This window comes from Ambystoma mexicanum, chromosome 13 (assembly GCF_040938575.1).
Source record: "Ambystoma mexicanum isolate Mex_15411 chromosome 13, UKY_AmexF1_1, whole genome shotgun sequence".
In the NCBI taxonomy this organism is placed as follows: domain Eukaryota; kingdom Metazoa; phylum Chordata; class Amphibia; order Caudata; family Ambystomatidae; genus Ambystoma; species Ambystoma mexicanum.
The window spans coordinates 180,720,941-180,744,825 of record NC_090938.1 but is presented as its reverse complement, the minus strand read 5'-3'; the positions used below and the strand labels follow the sequence as shown (position 1 = coordinate 180,744,825).

At 44.7% G+C, this 23,885-nt stretch overlaps 1 protein-coding gene across 1 annotated transcript in view; it reads right to left on the bottom strand.

Moving 5' to 3' along the window:
- Window positions 1–20,399, bottom strand: part of LOC138520108 (uncharacterized) — a 50,176-nt gene extending 29,777 nt beyond the window's left edge. Inside the window, exons 1-4 of the mRNA XM_069632616.1 lie at window positions 20,284–20,399; window positions 12,466–12,578; window positions 7,662–7,784; window positions 2,235–2,346 (exon numbers count right to left, since the gene is read on the bottom strand). Coding sequence (XP_069488717.1) covers window positions 2,235–2,346; window positions 7,662–7,784; window positions 12,466–12,578; window positions 20,284–20,384 — 449 coding nt within the window. The 5' untranslated portion in view covers window positions 20,385–20,399. The remainder of the gene's footprint in view (window positions 1–2,234; window positions 2,347–7,661; window positions 7,785–12,465; window positions 12,579–20,283) is intronic.
- Window positions 20,400–23,885: the final 3,486 nt, after the last annotated feature.

Sequence of the window (23,885 nt, the reverse complement as noted above, 5' to 3'; positions counted from 1 at the left end):
CATTGCATCCCACCTACACCTGGTTTATGTATTTGCAATTGCTGCTATTGTTCAGATGTAAGCCCAGGCAGTCACATGCCCTTTTGTACCATGCTATCCTTGCTTTGCTAAAACAAATACTTGACTACTTTATGTCACTCTTGATCCTTCTATGTTAGCTGCATCAAAACTATTAGTGAGCGTCTTCTGACTGTCTATCAAGGAGAGGGAACAAATCAATGAGAAGATACTGATTCAGGCAGTGACTTCATGGTAGGGTGTGTGTTATGTATAGGAGGAAGATGAGCTGGTCTATATAACATCCCTTTAACAATCAGCTGGATTGATTTAGTTTGCAACTCTAAGCAAGATCGTGTTTGAGAATGATCACCTCTCAGGACTAAAACAATTAAATTGGTGATTAAATGGCGTAAGAACCCTTTATCCAAATTGGTGGGAGGATCAATTTGGTATTGAAGGATGCACATGTAATGTAATGAACTAACTTAGAATGCTAACTGTTTCACCAATTGATAAGAATTATTTTTTTTTATTGGAACTTTAGAGAGGTAATCCTGAGAAAATGAACTTATTTTAATGTAAAGATCTCAAAGATTTTATTGAATGTAAGTTTTGATGGAAATTGGATATATATATATATATAAAGGTATTGATTGATTTGCTAGCTTTGGTTTTATATGTGATATTGAATTACGTGGTGTATAACGAATTGTGTATAATGAATTGTGTATATTGTGATAAGTGTTTAAGGTTTTAATTAACCAAATACACTATAAATAAAAAATAAAAAATAAAACAATTATAGAAGATCATTATAATTGACTTTATACATAGTACAATGTCTGTAGTAATTAAAAGACAGACATTCAGTGTGATCTATAACGTATGCGTTTTTTTTTTTTTTAAATATCCAGGCTGACAAGGAAGCCTACTAATAAAGTGTTATCATACTGCTGCAGACCAAAAATTTAGCGCTATTAAATGAGTTTCCAAAGTCTCCTATCCAACCATTAGTAGAGGCCAAACAAAGATATTCCCAATTGCAGAGGTCTCAGCTCATATGCATGAACGGGGTCACATAGGAGGTGGGCGGCAATGAAACCTCAGGACTGTAACTGCATAAATAAATTGCCAAGCTTGAGAAATTGGCAATGAAGTGTACCTTAAATCTGAAATGTTCATCAGAAGAAGCTGGACAATGAAATATAGTTGCCAAGTGGCACAATGATAAGCCTAAACTTCAGCAAGCCCTGGCTCTCATTGAGCTGCATGTTACATGTTGGGATTCTTAGGCTCATACTTTTATAATTGAAAGATAAAAAATGACAGCTCCTAGAATGCTAACTTTTATATGCTGAAAAGGAAGGTTCACAAATATTATGGATCGAATTTGCAACGCCGAATGTAGGTGTTAACAATCAATTCTAGGACCAAAGCATGTCTGCAGAGGTGTGACAGCATCTAGTGACTAACTTGGGTGAAAAGAGGCATTGGGTAAAGGATCTTTTTGGAACAGGGGAAAAATGTAGGGAGACAGAAAGAAAAGAAAAGGAACCAGCAAACTGGGTGAAGTGGGGAATCTGTAATGTACCATGACTAGACCGTAACTTCAAAAAAAGCATCGATCACAAGATAATTCAAATTTCACTAAACCAAAATTTGCTACCTTATATATGCACACCTCCAAAATCAAGACATTTCCTAGTTGCATATGTGCAGTAATCTGGTGGGTGGGTTGGGCTGGTGAAAAATAAAAGTAGCCATGGTGGGCATTCAACTTGTTTTGTTCTGCAATACTTAAATTCTAATTGGCATTTCATGTTTAACAAGCTTGGCATTGACCAACTTGTAGATGACGCTAAATGAGTCATTTCAAGATGGCAGGAGGCAATTCGACCTTTTACCAGGTGATTTATATAGCATTGACAGCTTCAGCAATTTTAATCTGAATATGAAATATGGATTGTGGAATAGGTTTAGTTACTTGGGTTTAATGTTGGAGGAGGTTTGGTGCTAGAGTTTTAATGAATGTTGACAACAAATGTTATACTTCGGATGTCATGTGTAACCACATAAATCCTCGAACTAGGAGACATCTGTTTTTTCTGTCCATCGTTTATATTAACCTTTTTAGTGCCAGGATTTAAATGCTTTCCTATACCAATTAAGTGTAGGCATGCATCCCAACCCAATCAATGGGTTAAGAATAATCTTGAGCATTCATTGATGAATACCTAAACTTTCGAGGGGGTTTCACCAGTCCATTTCCATTATCTTCTACTAAGACTGCAGCGTGGTCCGGAGAGTCATGGGATGTCACCGCTGTGTCTCCAACTGGGAAAAAACCTGCAAAAAATGGAAAAAGTCGTTATGAAACCGATTAAGTATAATGTAAAGGGCAACTAATACAAATCCATCCAGAGACAATGATGGTTTCATAGTAGCTTAGATTTATATTATTTCAACTAGCCATAGGTTATTTTACATGGAGGTGGATGACGGACAACAGGGTTGCCTGACCTGAACCACTCAGAGGCATCAGCCTGTTTATAAATGCAGACTGGAGTCAGAGGTAGACTGGCTGGACTCGCCTAAAGAGATCTCTGTAGATTTCCTGGCATTGGTGCTCTTTTGTGTGGATACTCTGCATTACTGTTACGCTCACCTGGTATCCACAGGGACACCACCCAGCCGGGTTACTCGCTGGTATGCTTCTCAGCTTTGCCTTGATGTGGTCTGCGGGGAAGGTTCTGCCTGAAAATACAGGAGGACTGTGTTCAAGACTGACGGACTGGGGTAAGTATCCTCCCTCCACCCCCGTATGATTTCAGTCCCTCTGGCGCCCTCTGCTCACCATGTGGTAGAATTAGGCGTGCTCTCCATCCTGCCTTCTTTGCAGGGGCGCGTTGTCTTTCATGGGCGGGTGTAGTCCAGTTTCTTCACTGACACCGGCCCGTTTGATATTGTTCAGGTAGGTCTTATTGCTGTTCTTTAGTTTTGTTGCTATCCTGCATGCATTGCTTTGTTTAAAATGTCTCTTTTTTTCTCTCTTAGGTATGCAGAGCTTCAGCGCGGCGAACTGACTTGGTTGAGCCCCGCTGGTAAATGATGGGGCATTAAGAGCGCTATGATGCGGTAAGAGAGTGCTATGCGCAGCGCTGGAAAGTCTTGCATTTGTTATCTTGTGTTTTCCTTGCTTGTAGGTCGCAGTGTTCTTCAGCGCGAGTGGAATGTCCGGAGTGGTGCCAGCTGAGAGGCGACCAGCCAGGTAAGCCTTTTGAGCAATTCGTAATTTGTAAATGTCTCTACTGCTTTCTTTAATGTTGCCTCTATCTTTCTCTTTCAGGTCGTTCTGTCCGGGAGGCGTGCAAATTCGAGGAAGCTGTTCTCAGTAGCTGCGAGTGTTTAAAGACGAAGACTGTAGGTAAGATGCTGCTGCTAATGATGTTCCTTTTGTCTCCTTGCAGGTTCTGCTTCTCTGAGGTTCGAGGGAATAGCTGGACACGGTGAGCGTCACGTTGCAAGCTGCAAAGTAACACGAAGCGTGTTGTCTTGCTCGGGTGTGGTTTAAATAGCCCCAACAAAATAGTCTAGGTAAAGTAGTCCCTAGGCTACCACACCCAAAACACTAGACCGCATAGCTTGGTTCTTAGGAACCAAGCTATGTGGATGCCTTCATGTTGGCTGACAATACAATGAAGTAGTCCCCAAGCACATTGTTTTTCATGGTGCATGAGCCTGGCGCCATAGGTGCTAGGACTGGCCCATGATGTCTTTTGAAGAGGATGCCAGGCTCTAGAGGCCCGAGTCCTGACTCCACCTGGCCAATGGGTTTGCCAGAGGGGGTTTTGGACGAAGGGTGTGACAATTACTACATTATCAAACAGATTGCGCCCAGTGATAGTGTGAAGGAATCAGTGGCACTCGGTGTCCCCTTCAGCGGCTAGGATATGCAGAATCAGGGTTGTTTCTTGAACAAAGGGGATGGATGGCCTGTGATTCTCCCAACATTGTGCACGTGTGGAAACTGGCATGATGCATCCCACGAGTAAGGCAGAATGTGGTGGATGGTGTCCAAGACTGGGACACCATTAAACTAAAACTCAACAAGCATAACTAGTCTAAGAGGCATGATCGATATTGCAACATGTGACAGGAACTTAGCAGAAGGGAAGGGGGCACAAACTAGGATATGGTAGATTCAGGAATGTTTGTAAAGAACATAAACTATTACAATGGGGTTCAAGATGATTTAGGTGCCGCTCCAAGGGTCCATTGGTACTGCCAGAATGCCCTAATCTATAACATAGCCTAGAGAATTTAGTCATTAGCTTTTCTTTTAGCTCAAAACTCACAGTCCCAGGGATATAGTGTCCACCTTGCTTTTTAATCTTCTACCAGCAATTAGATCTCCCCTTGCTTTAGGGTATAGGTAAGGCTCAAATATTCTCTCAGTTTTTGAGATAAAGCTCTGAGCAGGCATTTAGCTTGTTTTCTCCATCCACGTCTGTTTTCAGCCATTGGCCCTAACTATAACTCTGGCGGCCGCCGGAGTTGTTTTTTTCCCGGCACCCGCGAATGGGCAATAACCGGTTCATGCTGAGTTTGGCAGACCCGGTAATTGCCCATTCGTGGGTGCCGTTATGGCCAGCCTCCCGATCCCCATTCTGCCCCATACGGCAGAATGGGGGTCGGGACCATGGTTACACCGGCACCGTTAATAACGGTGCTGGTGCAATCATGAGTTCTGCTCGCAGGTGCCGGTCTGCACGCCTGGTCAGACCAGGCGTGCAGTCCGGCACCTGCGACCAGAACTCATAGTGTGGTGGAGAGGTAACAACGGCGCCGCTAGCACTACCGGCACCGTTGTTGCCTTTCCGCAACACTCATAATGAGGGCCATTGTCTATTATACAGCCTTCAGGAGGCTTTCAGCATTGTGTTTCCCTTGTGCTCTCAGCCAGAGTTGGCGATATGCCCATTGGCAGGTTACCAGCATTCATTCTAGGGCCCCGTCTCTCCCTTCTACCTCCTTCACTCTCTCTTGGCTGGCAGCCAGGATTGTGTTGCTCATGTGCCGTTCATGCGTGCTTCCCACCCAGCCTTTGTGACAAAGTTCAGAGTGGATTTAATAATGAGTTGTCAAAACATTGCACACTTCGAAAGAGGTTAATATATCCTAGCCCTACAAGCAGTGAACAAATGTCTTCAAAGCCATACCTTCTCCTAAATACTGTAACATTTGAAGAGTGTCATATAACCTAGAGTGGGTGCAATTATTACTTGTGTAACACACTTCCCACTGAACAATAAAGGCTTACAATCACTGGGCTGACCTTTATTTTATTTTTTAATAACTGCCTACAAAGAAACATAATTTTACACTCCTCAATTATAATGTGTTTAAAATATTGCCTATTGGGGAAACTGTTCTTAAAATACAGAATTATCATTTGTCAAAAATACTCCATGCTGGGAAAGTGCTTTTTAACCAATCACTGGCATGTGTTTACCAATGATGCATGTGGGGAATTAAAGTCTTGCAGCCCAGATCTGTCTTTAGCTTTGTCTTAAACCATTTGATCCTGGGATAGAGTCTTAAACCCCAAACAAGTTGAATTTCTATTTTTCTACCATACGGTACACTGGGAAAGCATGTCTTAGGTCCTAGAATTAACTGGACTGTCATTCTTTTAAAAATGTTGCATTCCAGAAAAGTGAGTCGAAAAACAGAGACAAGAACAGAGAACCTCCCTAAAGAAGGAACATTCTGAAAACATAATGCTCAGAGCTCTGCTCAGAGCTTTATCTCAAATAAGACTGGGCCCAGCCTGACACCCAAGAGAGTTGTAAATCAGAACACTTAGGTGTTGCTTAAACTTTCATTTGAGTAGTCAGTCTATGATCTATTCGAGACTGACACTCATGGCGCCAGAGTGGGATGCTTCAGGAATTTAAACAGGTTGAATCCATGGAAACAGAAGAGGCAGTTAGCATTATGACCCATCCCAAAGAGTTAGTCAAGGGCTTTAACAAACTCAACCCTGGGGAGTATGGCCCAGCTAAAAATGAAGAACAAGCTTACAGATTCCTTTGCTTTCACACCTGCAAAGACCATGACCAGAAGCCTCAACAAGACACCACCTCTTTTGTGAGGCAAACTAGTCAGAAAATTACCCAAGTAACCCGGAACATGTTTCCCCAAATGGCATTCTCAAGTCAGATGACAGCATTCAACAAGAAAATAACAACCTCACCCAACACTGAATCTAAAGAGAACAAAAAATCTAATTTCCCTCCAAGCACAAAACCATCAACTACAGGAGCGAAGATGATTTTTCCCTGCAACAAATTCTGATATCTAACCTCAAAACCAAACAACTGGGGTTGATCTTTGCCATTTCCCCACATATCTGGCACCCTACACTTTGCCAGGTATCATGCCACCCGGAAATAACACACTGGTCCATTCATTTGCACTGGGGAACCATGCAATGTTTTCACCAGTGGCCCAACAATTTTCCAGGTAGTTTAACCAGTGGGTTAAAATTGTCAGAAACCTTATTTCAAACTGTGGCACTCTGGTTACAGATCACCATTCTAGGAAAATTGAACATCCAAATTACAATTTAAAGTAGATCACTAAAAGTAAAGGAGGAAGGTCTGGTAAGCTTTACCTCCAGAAGCACCAACAGTAGATAAAGAAACAAGGGAAACAAATCTCCTCGAATCAGGATCAGCTATTAGACCTCCAGAAGAGATGGAATCAGTATCCTTTTTTAAAAATAATAATACAGGAATGATAACGTTTTCTAATTGACATTTGAGGTCAGAAATCAGAGAGGTCCAAGTCGTGCTTTTTACAAAGAACCTTTTAGTACACTGATCATATGCAAAAGACATGCTTTTAAGGAGCCTACAGGGCCAACAAAAGGGTGCTTCTTTCTCCTTAATTCTCAAATCTCCTGTGAGACGTCATGAAAGAGATGAACAGAGAAATCCACAACCCACAAAGATAATGGGCCTCATTACGAATTAGGCGGTAGCCGTGCCCTTATTAGGGGGCACGGCTACTGCCAAACTCACTACCGGCCCCGGCACCCATGAATGGGTCATTACCGGCCCATCACGATTTGAATGGGCTGGTAATTGCCCATTTGCGGGTGCCGGCATGGCCGGCTTCCCGATCCCCATTCTGCCCCATACGTAGAATGGGGGTCGGGAGCATGGTTTCACCGGCACCATCAATAAAGGTGCCGGTGCAATCATGAGTTCTGCTCGTGGGTGCCGGTCGCATGCCTGGTCAGACCACGCATGCAGTCCGGCACCCGCGAGCAGAACTCGTAATGTTGCGGAGAGGTAACAACGGTGCCGGTAGCACTACTGCCGCTATTGCTGCCTTTCTGCAACACTTGTTATGAGGCCCAATGAGTAGTTGTGGATGTTATCTTACTTCCTGCTGTTTTCACCATTTATCATTCACTGAGCTGTAAATCTGGGTTGGAGAACGGAAAATTGACTCACAAATGGCGTGTAAAATGGTCAAATTCTGAGTTCTATCCATGCAGCTGCAAGATAAGCACGCACATCTTTGCACATACACTGCACATGGCAGACATTGGGGCCTACACCAGTTGCCAACGATAACTAAGTTCAACCTACCTGTTCCTCTAAACGTTGGTCTCCAGATTGAAAGCTCACCACCCGAGTCGCTTCCCTTGTCATCCCAAATGTTCTCAAACTGAGTTGTAAACATAATCGTTAACTTTTCATCATTACAGACCACTGGGGAAAAAAAAGCACAGGAGAAAAAGATCAACATTATATCAGAACAATCCTTTGCATGCAGCAGGGGAGATTGTGGAAAAGAAAGGAAAAGCCAATGACCCTGCTTGCAAGAACAAGAGAAACCAGAGGAGATGATCAGCTAGCAACTCACAAGTTCTGCGGTGCATTCCATTTATCTGTGATAAATTCTTTACCGCCACATTTTTGGCAGTACTGGAATTACCGTGAGTTGACAGCACTGCCAAATTCTGTCTTTGGACGTGAAGTGTGGGTTTTACCCAAAGTGTATTGTAGGAGGTAAATCCACCACTTTGCCTCCAAAAATTGGCGGATTTCCCATGGCAGAGTTACTGCTTCAGGTGAATCTGCAAAAATCTCCACAGAGTTTTTGGGACTCCTAAAATGTGGATTGGCTCTTCCTTAACACTATACGTAATATCGCAATATATCCACTGGACCAAGTGGAGGCAACGATTAACCAATTTGAAGGTAAATCCAACAAAAGTACCGCCAAACTCATGATGAGACCCGTTGTCTCGTAAGTAAAGAGAATTACATGTTGTCTGAAGTAAAGCTGGCAAATATAGGCTTACAAACAGTAGAATGTGTTTCCATAGGCATCTGACTGAATGGAGGGCACCAATATTAAAAAATAAGGAAGAGAACAAGACATATGTGAACCCTAATCCACCACACCCGCATTAATTCACCAAAGGCATTTCAGATGAGAATGTACAGAGGCTCAGGCAAACATTGCTGTATTCAAGAATTAGAGAAGCAATATAAGAACAGCATGCCTGTTGAGGTAGGGGAGAAGGAGGAGACAGGCCAATGGGTGCCATGTTCAAGAAGGTTTATTATAAAATAATAAAGAAAACTTCTAACTGTCCTTATTCTAAGGGTTTGCATACCTAACAGCATATAGACTACGGTGCTCATCGTCAACAGTGAAGTCCGTAATCAAAAGTCTGTTCTCCGTCTCAAAACAAACTAGCCGCACCCTACCACAAATGCTAAACAACAGAAAAAAACAGGGGAATCACTCCCTTCTCTTGGATAGGTTGTGCAGCCAGTTCTCACCTCAATAGGGGATCTTTAGATAGTCCACTGCCACTTCTTGCAGCAAGTCTTCCAGTTGTTTCAAGGGACTCCTCCAGGCCCTTGTGTACGAGTTCATTTGGTTTCTCACACTTCCCTCTACGCTTTCTTTGTGCTTTAACTGTAGTATTGTAGACTGGTCGTATTTCACAATACTTCTCTCTTCTCTAGGACAAACACAATTCTCTCTCCTTTCTTTATTCAGGTTGAGCCCTTGTTGGACTCTTACTCTTCTTATAAGTCCTTGGAGGATTCTCAACCTTCTTGTAAGTTTACCATTCATTGGGACGAGTATTTATTTAATGTTTTTATTTATTGGGTATTTATAATGCACCATACACAACGTTTTTTGAGGCACAACAAGACAAGATTGTGGGGGGGACTCAGGGGGGAAAAAACAAAACGATCCTACTAGCCTTGTGACATTCAGATTGTGCCAGTGCATTGCAGTAAAGAGAAGTGCAGGGGAGAGGGGAGAGGGGAGTGTGGAGTGCCGGTCAAGGCAGAGAGCCCGTGAGAACAGCAAGGGCCAGGATAGGACAGGATGACAGAGCCAGGAGAAAGCAGAGAATCAAGGGGAAGTAAGGTCCACCAGCTAAGTGCGAGATAAGGGGCTGGAAGGGCTACAGGGGTGCAGGCCGAGCCAGGCTAGTGTGAGGGGGGACCCAGAAGGACAAGGGCAGTTTGAGGGAGTGGAGGGTCAGGGGAGACCAAGTGCAGGGGTAGACTGGATTAGGGGGTGGGGGAGCTGGTGCCCTGTAAAACTCTGACGGAAACAGGCAGCCAGTTAAGAAGCAGATATGGACATTAGCAGGAAGGGGGAGAGAGAAGAAGAAAGAGAAAAGGACGGTCTTGAGAAGCTTCCGGAACTTAAGGAGATCCGGTTCAAGTCTGAGAGCGGCAGGGAGTCCATTCCAGAGGGGGGGAACCTGTGGAGGAGAGAGATCTACCCCCACTCTCTGCTTGGAAAAGCATCTGATCTGCAGAGAGTTAGTGCTAGACGACCAAAGGGTTCTAGCACGGTGGCATTTAAATGGAGAGAGTTGGATGTAGAGGGGTACCAGGCCCCAGAAAGCCTTGTGGATGATGCACAGGGCCTTGAACTTGATCCTGCAGCAACTGGGAGCCAGTGGAGAGATTTTAGGGCTGGAGAGATGCAGTCCGTGGGCTTGAGGCCAAGGATAAGTATTGCATTCCTATTCTGGATTAGTTGTCAGGGTAAAGCGAGGAGGTAGGCAGATTAGGTAAGAGGCTGGTGCAGCATTCCAGCCTGGAGAGGACCTGAGCTCTGGAGACATAGGTCCTCATTACGAGGTGGGAGGTAAGGGATTACCGGCACCGGTAAGGGCACCGGTGCCGGTAATCCCTTACCGCCCTACTACGAGTTCCCTTTGCGGGTCCTCCGTTAACACCTGGTTTTTCCAGGCATTAAGGACGGGACCCGCAAAGGGACTCTGGAGCTAATAACGGTACCGCAATTTGCGGTACCGTTATTAGCGCCTTCCCCATTCCCATTGAGCCATATGCAGCCTCAAATGGGAATGGGGAATGGCCATGGTGAATGGGGAATTACCGGTCCCGCCAACCTTGGAATGGACCGGTAATTGCTCCATTCACCAGGGTCGAGTCGGAACAGGTTTGGAGGCAGCCATGGCGCTAATAGCACCATGGCTACCGCCAACCTCGTAATGAGGCCTATTGAGTTTCTGGGGGAATGTGAGGAAAGAGAGAATGCCTCTGAGGAGGTTCAACTGATAGTGGGCCTGCTTGGCAAAGTCCAGGATGTTAGGAGAGAAGGAGAGAGGAGTCGAAGATGACACCAGTATGATTAGTCCTACTCTGATTTTCACTCTTCTTAGAAGTTTGCCGATTGCCTGGATGAGTAGGATTAGTCCCTGCTATGATTTTCACTCTTCTTATAAGTGTAACATTCACTGGGACGTGTTTTAATCCCGCTGTGATTCTCACTCTTCCATATACTGAGACGAGTATGATTACTCCACTGTTTTTGTTTGACTTCACAACATTCGCAGATATTACTGTCCACTTTACTTGTTATACCCTTTCCCCCGGGTCTCCCACTCTCCCCTTTAACTTGAATACAAAGGGATGCATCATCAGTTCAGCGTTCTTTCTCGTTTCCTTTTTGCTGTTCTTTAGGATGATTTCTTTGCTTTCTTTGGTTTTCTCTGGGGACACGCTTCAGTGTCTGAACGTGGTATCAGCTCCATCTGGGTATTTCTGTCTCTCCCCCTGTTGGCCACCGCCTCTCACATTTGGTTACTTACTGGGATGTGCTTCAGTCTGCCAGACCTGTTGTGGTCTGCAGTCAGCGTGCTTCTCCCTCAGCATGTCAAAGTTGGGGCTCTCAGTCAGCCCTAGTCGAAAGTCCCTCCTGGGACTACCAGCCTCTGGGCACTCCTCTTGTCTGCTGCTCTCAACATAGTGCACCTCGGGCACTGTGTGTCTCATACGGTTTGCCGCTGTGCAAACCAGCCTTCTCCAAGAGTTACTGGCTTCCCTCGGCCAGCCAGTTTAAACTCCTGGATCTCTCTTCCTAGTTCTCTGGAGCCTCTCACTTTTTCTCACGCAACGCTGGGGTTTTCCCAGCCTCTCAAAATAGTCCTTCCTTTGTGTTGAACTTGTATTCATTATTACTCTGTGTGGTTTCTTCGTCTCAGTGATTGACAGACAGGTATTCCTCATTACTCTTGTGTTCTTACTCTTCACAGTACCACACTGATCTGCTTTTTCAGTAATTATATTACAATATCATATATAAGAAGAGTCTTGGTGTTTGTCACTTGATAGAACTGTATTGGATATTTATGGATAGTAAAAAGAGAGTTCCTCATTGTAAAGCGACTTCTCATCCCCAAGAGGGAAGTCTCTCCCTGTGAAGTCCCGCTTACTGCCACCCATAGGGGGATTGTTGGGTAGCGGGCTCAACTTCCTAGACTCACAGGAGGGTGCTCGCCCCTTGGGGACAGGTAACTGAATCCCTTGATTTGCCACACTGTGTATATCTGAGGGCCAACTATGCACATCGTTGTTATGAAGCGACTGCCTTTGTTATGCGGTTGAGTTTATATTATAACAAAGCATAGTTTTGGCAATTGTGCTGTTGTTGGGCCACTCTATTTTCATGCCACAAAATGTTCAAATGAATGCTACCAAATATTGAGGGCATCAAAAATGTAATTGCAGATGTGAAACCTTTTTTGTTATATACACACTCATGCGTATGGTATACAATACAGCTTGTGAATACATTATCTTAAAACATGTATGGTCTTTCTTTAACTGCAATCATGTATATTTTCCTGTAGCTGTCCCTACCCATATATGGGCCATGTATCTACTTTCACATGCTTCTTCACCTTTAATTTCCAGTTTTCTGCATAGGTACCTTTTACTTGTCTTTAATACTTTAATATCTACTGAAAACCGACAATTGATTTCTGTTGCTCAAATCGGCATTCAAATCATAATATAAACCTCCGCAATGATTTTTGCCTGAAATGCTCCAGAACAAGAAAGAAAACTTGGGGGTGACAGTGGAGTAGCCTGCCAACCTTACCTTCTTCATGTTCTTTATGTTTCTTGTGAGATGCTCCTGCGTTCACAATAAGAAGAAGCACTGTGACCAGCGTGGCAGTACCACCCATGCTGCCTGGGGAGAAGATCAATTTGCTGAAAAGAAATAGGATTTGATTAAATATATAAAGAGGAATTGGAAACGTATTCAAAGTTGAAGTTTCTCTATAATCCTTCATGCTGAAACAATTGCAGTCAGAAAACTGCTGTAGAGGTCAAATGTTGCATACCTGTAGCCTAACGCTTAAAGGGGGACCCGAAAGGGCCCTAAACACCAAATGAAGATCCCAAGGAGGGGGTAAGGCACTGGGCCCTCTGCCTTCCCAAAGAGAATGTCTGCAACAGCCTGATTATAATCGGATCACAGTTCCCTGATATCTGCCAGGGTGCCCTGACCATCTGGATGGCCTCCCACTGAGCTCTCAAAGAGGATACCAACAAACCCAGCTAAAACCCTTCCTTAAATAACCTGGCAATGCCAGGGGAAGCACAATCCAGACGCAAGAAATTGTTCCTGGAACATCAGTTTGGATATGTGCCCAAATGTCTGTCATAAGATGCCCCCGGGCTGCAAGTGCGCTATACAAATGCAAATAAATAAATAAGATTGCAGAGTTCAGTGTCTTTGACCCCTGCACTGCCAGAGACATAGAAGAGGATAATCCCTTCCACTTCAACCCCTCCCTCTTAACGACCTCGCTGCCCAACTCCAGCTGTTGCAAGCCTTCAGGTCTGTTACTAGAATTGGTGGAGGAGATACTGGAGGGAAGACCTGTGGGGCAAACCTCAGATATAGTAGAAGAGAAACCCATGCTCTGCATGACCAATACGAGACCACCAGGAGAATCATTTAATTGGATGATTTGATCCCCAGCTTCACTCGAGGAAGCAAAGGGATAGGAGGAAACATGTACAGTGGTCCCGTAGACCATGGGGTAGAAAGGCATCCACCATCCAAGACCCCTCCGCTGAAGCAAAGCCTGACCACCTCAGGTTGCTATGGGATGCAAACATGACTACCTCTGGGAGGGCAAACTGCTGGACTATCCCTCCTAAATGCTTCCTAGCTGATCAATCACTCCTGAGATGAGGAGATATTCCTGCCAGGGAATAGCTCCCTCCCCTGATGTGGGCTGTCTCCAGTGAAAACAAGTTCTTCTTTGCTAGTGAGAGGGAGCCCATCATGCCCTGAGGATTCACTTAGGAGGCTGTTGTATTTTCCATAACCCTTAGCGGGCATGGCATAGTGTGGTGATCAAACCACAGAAGCACCTATTGAACTGCCTTCTGCGCCATCCACTTAGTCGAAGGCCGGGACACCCAGGGAGACCAACGTTTTGGCATAGACATGTCCTACAGACTACTCCCCATCCCATGGCACTGGCATCTGTTGATATCAATGTGAGCAGAGGAGGATGAAAAGGAGACACCTTGAGCAGATTGCAAGGATCGAGCTACCATTGCAAGGCCTTCACTACAGTGGCTGATACTGAGTTAAGTCTCTCGAAGTCCTGTGTCACTGGATCCCAGAACTGGTGCAGACCACAACATTGGCCGAAAACTAAATCTAGTCCATGTAGTGCTAAAAACCGTTACCGCCATCAAACCCTGGACCTGCAGCACCTGTCTGTCAGAACCCCTATTCTGATAGCAAAGGTCTTCTACTGCCCTCACCAGCATAGCTGCTGTTTCCCTTGGGCCAATCCAGATAGAAATTGAGCCTCAATTAACTGAATATCCTGAACCGGCTACGGATGATCTCTCTGATCATTTTCAGCCATGGCCAAGATGATACCATACAGGTAACGGCTTCCACCACCTTATCTACAACATAACTATCTACAATCTGAATTCATAAACGACCCCTGTATGCTCTAGTTCAAAACACAAAAGCAAATTTGCAGTACATCTTAGTAGGGCCAACAGGTTTTTTTAGAAACTTGTTCTCTGAAAACATATGGTTGTCGAAATTTGAGTACCTGAAATCTCAATCCTTTGAAGGGGTGAAAACTTTGCTTGTGCACAAATGATTTCCAGGTTTGGAGCTGTAGTGCGCCACCCAAATCTCCTTCCAAAATGTTGTGCGGATTTCACCCAGTCAATTTAGGATCAACTTGCTGTTACAAATTTCAAGAGGCACTGTGGTTAAGCCATACTTCCCCAAAAAAGTATAGTGTTCAACTAGTTTGATCAAGTCTTCATTAATACTGTTAAGCCAGCGGGAAAGGGCGCAGGGTGTCTGGCGCACCGTGCTTCGCTTCAGACACTCCATTGTCTGCCTGGCCTGCTGCTACGAGACATGCCTTGTGTTACTCTCCAAGACCCCCTTGATGCCAAGACCTCCATGACTGACGATCCCCACGAGACCCCTTTACTAAAACAAAGCACCCCTCCCCCACCCCAACCCTGCCATGCCAAACGGAAAATCCTGATTGTTAGCCGGCAAATGTCATTGAAACCTTCTTCAATTGGATCAACTGGTGTGGAAAAGAAAAAGACTCAGCCCCACAGCTCAATAAGACTCACAGAGGAGGGAAATATGTTGATGAATGAAATTAATCTGTTCTTGGATGCCAATCAGGATTTGTGGGATGTTAACGATAAAGAGGTTTTGGACTATCTTTGCAGAAACACTAGCAATGCAGCTGACTCCTGTATCTAGAGTGTTGCGTCCCAGATACCCCTATGGTCAACGAGGCAGTAGGCTTACCATTGTCTGAGGGCTTGCCTTGCGGCTTTCCCATTGCCGAAGGTGGAGTTAGCCTATGTCCATGGGACTCGTGGGGTGTAGGGCGTAACATTGCCATTATTTCAACCGCCCCATTGCAGGAGGCCTTGCATTTGAGTAAGTCTTTGACAACTAGATTTGAACATCCCCCAACCCGATCCTCCCGACTTGTGTGATATTTCTGATATCTCCAGCGTGCGCGAAGGTGACCATACTCCAAACAGGGCCTGCACAGTTGTGAACTACGAAAATTATGAGTTTCAAAACTTGCTACAGGAGGGGGGGCCACTGGTCAGGACAAACCCAAATGGAGATGCCAGAGATGACGCGACTACAGCCATGCAAGGCCTGCCACCTGAACCCAAATCTAAACATAAGCTTACAACGCTGTTACTCCCCCAGGTTTCAGACAGTCTCCCCACATCTATGGAAAATGTGGAGAATGTGGACAATGTAGCACTTGCTGTCAATCAGTGTGTTGTAAATGCTGCAAGCCATCTCTATATGTGCACTGATTCAAACATGAAGGGACTAGCTAAGAACACGTAGAGTGGCCCAGTTACCACCCGCGTTCTAGCCACTGTACATATCCTGTATACTGTTGCAATGGAAGTGTTAGGCAGAATTATATGCAGTACCCTTTGGGAACACCACACACAATTAAGACTACAAGTGACAGTACAAATTCACCTTTGGTACAAGACTGTACTACACAGTAAAAGTGGTAGCGATGGCTGAGCAGCCAGACTTATCTCAAGAGCAAGTGAGCAGTATCAATAGTTACACAAAGGACAGCAATTACTATGATTCAAACAAACACTGACTCAAGATTTCTGAGTAAAAGAATATACATTTATTTACACATCAGTTGTATTACATCTCACTGAAGTAAAGCAGTTGAAAAATAAGATTCTGGACAAGCTAAGCTCAAAATGAAGTGTGAGCAAAACGGCACTACAATAATTCAAAAAGGGAGGGAAAGACAATGTTAGTTATAAATTGAGCAGCATTAACAGGTAAGTAAGCAGAGCAACCCAGAAAGAGGAACTACAGTGATGGAATCAAATCAAAAGGCTTAGGGCCAAAGTCAATAGGACAAAAGTCTTTTGCTCAAGATCACACAGTTCAGGGTAGTTCATGGTTAAATCTTTGCCAAGAGTTCCGGACGAAGTTGGTCGGGAAAAAAGTTCATTTAAAGAGTAGAAAAGGACAAGCCCTCGGATTGGCGAGAGGTTTCATATTCCTTCACTGCGGCTGAATGAAACAAACAACCAGATTGGCACAGTACCTTTAAATGGAGAAGAAACTGTAGCTGAGGCGGTCGTTCCTGGCAGGTCCTGCAGGCTCACGGTTCCTGGAGAAACTGTCGGACTGACACGAAGTCGGAAAACTGGAGGGTCCTGCACTGCCCAAGGAAGAAACCAGCAGAAGAGCAAAGCAATGAATAAAAGGTGCGCTCCTTAAAACCCAAGCAGGTTCTGACCTTCCTGGCTATCTGGCCCACTGTAGCTCTGTACAGTGAATTCGACCAGAGGACGGAGTCCTGACTTGCAGTTTGGGTGAACTGGTTGGTCCCACCAGCTTAGGGGAAGAAGATTCCTGGAGGATCTTCTCTGTCGTTGGAGTCTGAAGATTCAGACCTGCAGCAGGGCTTCTCCGGGCTGTTCAGTCGTTGTAGGGGTCCTCTTCTGCCAGCTCCTCGTCGGTTCTTTTGTTCCTGTGGCGACTCTGCCTTTCCAGACCCAGAGACCTGCTTTTTATGCAGTTTTCCCCCATTCACACAGCCTGGCTGTCAATCACACAGCAGGGTGGCTGTCCTGGCGGGACAGTCACCTAGCCAATCAAACAGGAGTGTGACTTGGGTTACCAAGGGAACCCATGGCGGGGGTCCTAAAACCCCTCCCTCAAATTCTGCCTACCCAGACTTTCAGGCACCTAAAGGAGGGCTTCTGCGTAGAAGCCCGCACAAAGATAGTGAACAAAGGAACCAAACCTGGTTTGGCGCCTGGAGTAAAACATGAGAAAGACATTTTCAAAAAGAAATGGCGAATAAACCCAGCCGCAACCGTATAAAAACGTTAATGGTCCAGCGGGTTTAAGTTCCAGGCTACCAAGATAGCCTAAAACAATACCAAGGTTATTTAAGATAACCGCTGTAGCAAAAATAGGGTAGTTACGACTGCCACCAGCCAAGCCTTGATGAAAAGGGAGCGAAACAGTGCTCCAAGAGAAACAGACAAAAAGGGATAAGTATTAACCATTTCCAGTGCTTCATGTAAGATTGTTTGTGCTGGGTCTGTGGATTTTAAAAGACTAATAAAGTTAATGGCAACTTTACATGTTCTGGGAGACAGTAGTCAGTCCCAGAAAATGGAGTCACTGAAGGTGCTGTGTAACACACAGTCAAAAGTGGTGCCTATGGAGTAGGTGAGGCTCCACAGTCTATGAACACAAAAATGTTAAACACGCACAGCAAAACACATGTAAGAGTTGGAAAAAAGGCTCATTTTTTTCACCAGGTGAAAAAAATAAATCCTAGAAATCCAGCAAAGCTGCTGAGAGACTCAATAGGTAAGGGAAATTAGCAATTCTGGAGAATTCTCCCTAATAGGAGGCACCTGTGGCTAGTGGGTGTATGTGTACTCTTGTTTAAACAGAACTAGCAGACCTAAGGAGGTATTTTTGGCTCTCCTAGATGCTCACAGGAAAGGGGGACAGTTAGGAGGTACCACTGATCATATTCTGGTCCATTTCCGGGAGCAGAGAATAGCAAATGGGATTTTGGGCTTTGATACGCAATCCTGCTCCCACTGCGCCCCTGCAAAACAGTGAGATCAAAGTCAGATCCAACTATGTATACAATAATGTCTGCCCCTTTGGAACTGGATCATACCCCTCTGTGCTTTCTGGTGCCAATGCAGCACCACTGGGTTTAAGGACTTTTGGTAACCCCACCTGAACAATTGAACCTGCTTTTCAGGCTACGTTGAAGAGAAGCTATTGGGCCCCTGAAATTGACTATCAAAGGTGGGGCATCGAACCTTAGTAACTGGTTTCACTGTACCTTGGTATTATGTACAGTCATCTTTGCTTTATTAATGTGTATGTGTTACGATGTACTGTTACGGCCGTATGGCTGAATAAAGTTATTGACTGATTAAGTCCAAGCCTTGATCGTGAATTGCATGTCATTGCCTTTGTTTTTCATTAGTTATTTGTCGTGACTTTTCTACTACAAAACACTTTAAATGTTCTTAGCTGTTTCTGAAGCCCTTTGTCGCCAAATAATGAGGTCCTTATACTGGAACCATTGACACAATTGGAATCTGAATTGAGCCTGGTGACCTCTTCTGACAGGCTGTTAAAAGACAAAACAACATGGCGGCTAATATGCAGCATTGTCTTACTCCTTCTTGGAGGGGAAATATTTGCTTAGCCTCACCCTGCGGTCCTTACCATACTACTTCCGAGTTATGACTACACGGTCACTATATTACTGCCAGAATACCACCTGGAACCTTCAGGTGTATCAGAGCCTAGCAAAACAAACAATATTTATAATTGCACTGGTAGGCCCCAAACATAAGCTATCTCAGGCAACCTGCACGCTCAGGGCCTAATTCACAGAAGCGTTATATAAACCCCATTGGAAAACGTTCTGTGAATTAGCCTAATATAAACCCGAGGTTATAACGTAATCACAATTTCGACATTCTGTACAATAGGTGACTGAGCGCTCCTTCCTTGACCTCCACTTGATCCCTAAAACCTATGCAGGCATATGCGGCCCTCCTTTTAGTCTCCTGTGTGCGAGCTTGGCCAAAACTCTCCCCAAATTCTCAACAGTCCGAAACACCATATCAATAATGTTACTCCTGGCATCTGTACCATAAGTGAAACCCTTGATACGGAGAAAGGTTGCAATGACCTCGGATGTTTGCTGTCTGGGACTGGTACCAAATCCGTCCCTCTTCTCACTAGAAAAATATCAACTAAACCTAACAACCCGTGGAAAGATAAGAATATGTGTAAATACATTGGCCTTGCCCGAGATTCCATATAAGAGCCAGGCTTCCGGACTTTCCTTGGCAACAGGCTGTTATTTCGCTCTTCCCAGTTATGCATCGAAAGCCAGGGACAGACTCTCCAGAATCATCCCAGCACGTATCTACACACATCACAGTTCACAGGGGAAACAAGATACAGTCAAACAGGATCATTTGTCCGCAAATGTGGGAGAGGCACTACAAAAAGGAAATATAAGCACAGCGATAGGCGAACCGAAGGCCACATGCATTAGATTGCCAACACATCTGTCCCGGGAGGACAGCAACAACAAAAACAGCGCCTCGATGCCGGCGGGCTGGGTGAGCGCTTTAAAAATGCAAAAATAAATAAATAAATCTGTGCATGACCTTTCAGGATCAATTCCTTGGGTTCTCTACCACCCTAAGCTGTTCTTCTACCACACTTAATGTCACAAGTGATGTCACAAAGCTCCATGCAAGCTTTCTCATCTGCTAGAGCTGTTTGTTTGCGCGGGATCTCTTTGAAACAGGTGAGGAGTCGGGTCTTCAACGATGCATGAAGTTAAAACAGCACTACAATTATGAATAGAGGTGAAATTAGTTGAAAAGGGACAACGGAGAAAAAAAGACATTGTACGAAAAGAGGAACTGTAGAGGAGAACACGAGAAAGATTCAATAAAAAAGAACGATGCAGGCCAGGAAAAAATAGGGGACATGAAAAGGTCTCAGGAAGAGATGAAAGAAAAGGTGATAGAAAAAGACAATCCAACAAAGGAGAGAAAAAAATAAACAGAGAAAACCAGAAAATTAGCAACATGATAAAAAACGACAAACTGTTTTGATAAGACATGCCAAGTGGATTGTAACTGCAGTGACATTATGAAGGGAATTCATGTGTAGCTTGTCTGTTTATGGGCACGGCGGCCCTCTGCAGCGACATTCAGTACCCTTATAATACAGTGTGGGGTACCCCACACTGTAGGTTACATTTTGTTATATTACATTTTATATTCTATTTCTTGATGCGTCATTTTCCACACTTACCCACTTCTGCTTTCTGAGGGAGGAACTTGCAGGGAAGTAGGTGACTGTCTGTTGAAATGGAGAGAAAAACTAAGCCCCTGAGGCCAGCCTACTGAGTACATGGTTTTTATCTAAATGCTTATCACCCAAGTACCCGATTTTCATTGGACAGGAGTAGCCTGCAGTGGGTGGGTGAATGGGAGGGAATTCATGGTTCGAAAAACACACACACCAAAGTTGCACATTCTGGATCCCAGTGGAGTGCAAATAGAATCCACTGTCTTCTCTGACGTGTCATGGGTCCGTCCTGCACGCTGAAAGCCACGTCGGTAACACAAACAGGTGTATTCAGCAGTCCTCTGGTAAACAGAGAACAGAGTGACAAGAGTTGACGCCGCTGACTGAAAGCCTATCTCTTGGTGACCTGCCAGTGAACACAACCCATCTTCCTCGGCAGAGGGGACAAACAGGGCAGGCGGGGGCAGGAAGAGAAACAAAGGTGGGATCATAGTGGTCTCATGATTTGGCAAAACAGACCTCATTTTGTGAGAAGCGAGGCTGCTTCCATCATTTGCAGAGCAGGTTGTACCAACCCCCCAAACAATTTGAGTTGCTTAAGAATGAGCAACATTAATATGTCTTCCTTTATGGGAAGTGGTGACAGAAAATCCATGAAAAGGGGGACAAAGTGTGTGAAGGGTGGCCATTCGGCAAGGGTGTAGGACCCCTCGCTATTTTATTTTTTATTAATAATAAAATGATGTGGGACATTCTATCTCAGAAAGGGGGGTCTTCTAGCCAAACCCACCTTTCCTCAAATTCCATGCCAAAAGCATAGTGTACACAGTACATAGCCTGATCTGCAACGCCTGCTCTTTTTCAAAATGATTTGTTTTATTTTAGTTTAATTCAGCCAATGGCAGCTTTTTATCACGAGTCTGGCGGTAACCCTTAAATGCGGCAGTAGCGCTATTACTGCAGCATTTAAGGGTCTGCCATGTCAGGGGCTTGGAGGATTTGCCCCCAGCTCTCGGCTGGCGGCAAATCCGGTGCAAATTTTCAAATTTCCGCTGCTATTACCGCCGGCGGGAAATCCGCCAGCGGCAATAGCACGAAAATTCCCCATTGGGCCCAACGGGGAATGGGGAAATCCCGAATAGGCCTAATGGGGAATAGGAACCAATCCGTTCCACCAAACCCATGATCCGGCGCTAATAGCCGCCTGACATTCCGGTGCTACAGGGACATCACAGGCGGCGACGATATGGTTATTTTCGATTCCCATAGAGTCCTGTAGAACTGCATGTGAATGGGAAACCTGAAGCACCGGCACTGTTAGTAACAGTGGCACTGCTTCAGTGAAAAGCCTGCCAGTAGGGGCCTGAACGCCCAGCAAGCTTGACCTGCTGGGAGTTCCGTGCCCCGACCGGCAGACTCGTTGTTTGGTAGTCCAGAAAGGGTGCTGGTATGTTGCTACGGGCACCTTTATTTCCGGACCACCAATCTTACAATGAGGCCCCATGTGTGGGTTGTTTTGAGCAAATATCAAATAGGTTGTCGACCTATTCACCCTGTGCTGCATCATCAGATTTGCCAGACCAATCAGGATGGTGTTAGCAGATCAGAGCATCCAACATACATTTAATGCTGAGCCACATCTTAGTCAGATGGTACATTATTCCAAACCGTTTCCCTGAAAATATTCTGATGAATCCTACAGAGTCATCACTGATCCCTAGCTAAGGTCTCCTCCGATGTGGCCAAGGGGAAGGCACCCGCTACCTGATCCTGACCCTGGGGTGATATTCTGAGGATGGATCAAATGGGAGGAGATGGCTGTCAAGAGAGAGTGGTGACGCCAGCTGGAGAGAACCACTAGTGTTCCCTTTCTTTTGAGGCAGATCCCTTAATTCCAGAATTTTTGATGGCATGTTGTCATTATTGAGAACTATTTCAATATAAAAATCTGAAAACTGCTTTTTTCAAACAAAATTCTATTCATTCTTCAGGTGTGCATGATAACCCTAGAGCATATCCAACATCTAAAATGTATGGTGTTTATTATCTAAATAACACTGTCCAACAAGGTAACTTAACATCATTTGAAACTTCATTGCACTCCGAGTCCCAGAAAGCCTCGAGTACTGAGAAGAGGAAGAGGAGCAAGGAGGCAATGTGGAGGAAATGTGACACCAAGTACAGCAAACAGTCTAGTTGTCAAGATCCAAGTCAGCTGCGTGGGACATTTAAAAATGTACACTTGGAAATCACCTGCAGGAGAAGGAGAGAGGAGAAAGGCTGCAGAGCGTGAAGTGAGTCCAGAAGCAGAGGCAGAATGACGGAGAAGAGCTGTGAGGAGAGCAAGAAACATCTGCCGGTAACACAGTGGAGGCGTTCAGGACCGGAGAAGAGGGACTCAAATGCAGTCACAGCAGGTGCCCTGGAGGGACCATTGCAAGTGAACTGTGTGCAGCAGAACCAGGTGAAAGGGAGTACTGCAGAGTGGCAATTGTCCCATCGGCGAAGGTCTAAAAAGCTGACATGGGAACCAAACGTGCCTCTGCCAAGAAAGGGAAACTTGCCCAATGAAAACTCCTTGCAGCAGCTGCACGTTAAACAGGTGAGTCAATCTAAAAAGCATAGGGGTCCTTGGGCTTTCCAATAAGTTTATGAACATTTGGGAAGATTTTTGAATACCGACCAAATAGAATTGAAAAGCAAAGGCAAATATGTTACAATTCTCCTGATATCAAATGTCAATTGGGGGAAACCTGGAACCAGCATTGCCATAAACCAGCAAACATTGCAGAAGAAACAAAAAGGCAAATGTTGTGAAATTCTCCTAATAAGAGATGTCAATTTGGGGAAACCCAAAACAAGCATTGCCAAGAGCAAAGAGATATTAAGAGAGAGGTTGTTAGACAGAGCTTGAACAAACACTGATATGTGGGATGTCAGTATGGGGGAAATTATTATTTAAGAAGTTCAATTGTGTTATATCTGAGAGGAATGTGAATGTTAGAGAGAGATCTAAAAAGAGTGTATTAGGAGTCCTGAAGGGCCACATAATTGATGAGTTAATATGTGTAGTCCAAGATGGAGGGTACACCAGGCAAAAAATAACACTGTTTATTACGGCTCAGCGAGCACAAATCAAATAGCACAGTGGAACAGAACTGGTTGATGAGCACTGACATACTGGCTCACAGCGAACAATACTTTTATACAGCTAATACACTGCATACAGTTAGAAACAGTTGTACTTCGAACTTCACATCATTGCTGTTCTCACACAGCTGACTGGTTAAAATACATCATGCCCCTATAGCTAGACATATGTTAGTTGGACATGATTGAAGAAAGCAGACCTAGCCCCTCCCAGTGTCTTGCCACATCGCCTCCCACTCCACCCCGCAAACTATTCGCAATTAGTAATGACATGATTGGGTTGACCTATGGATCTTTATTTGTCTGCCATTGGTCAGCACCAGAAAAGAAGGAACACAAGACCCCCTGAACTGATAGTAAGGGAGACATTCACACAGCACCTGCCCAATGAGAACCTTGCAAACATTGTTGTGGACACACTGTGTACTTGTTTTTCAGAGACACCAAAACTTACT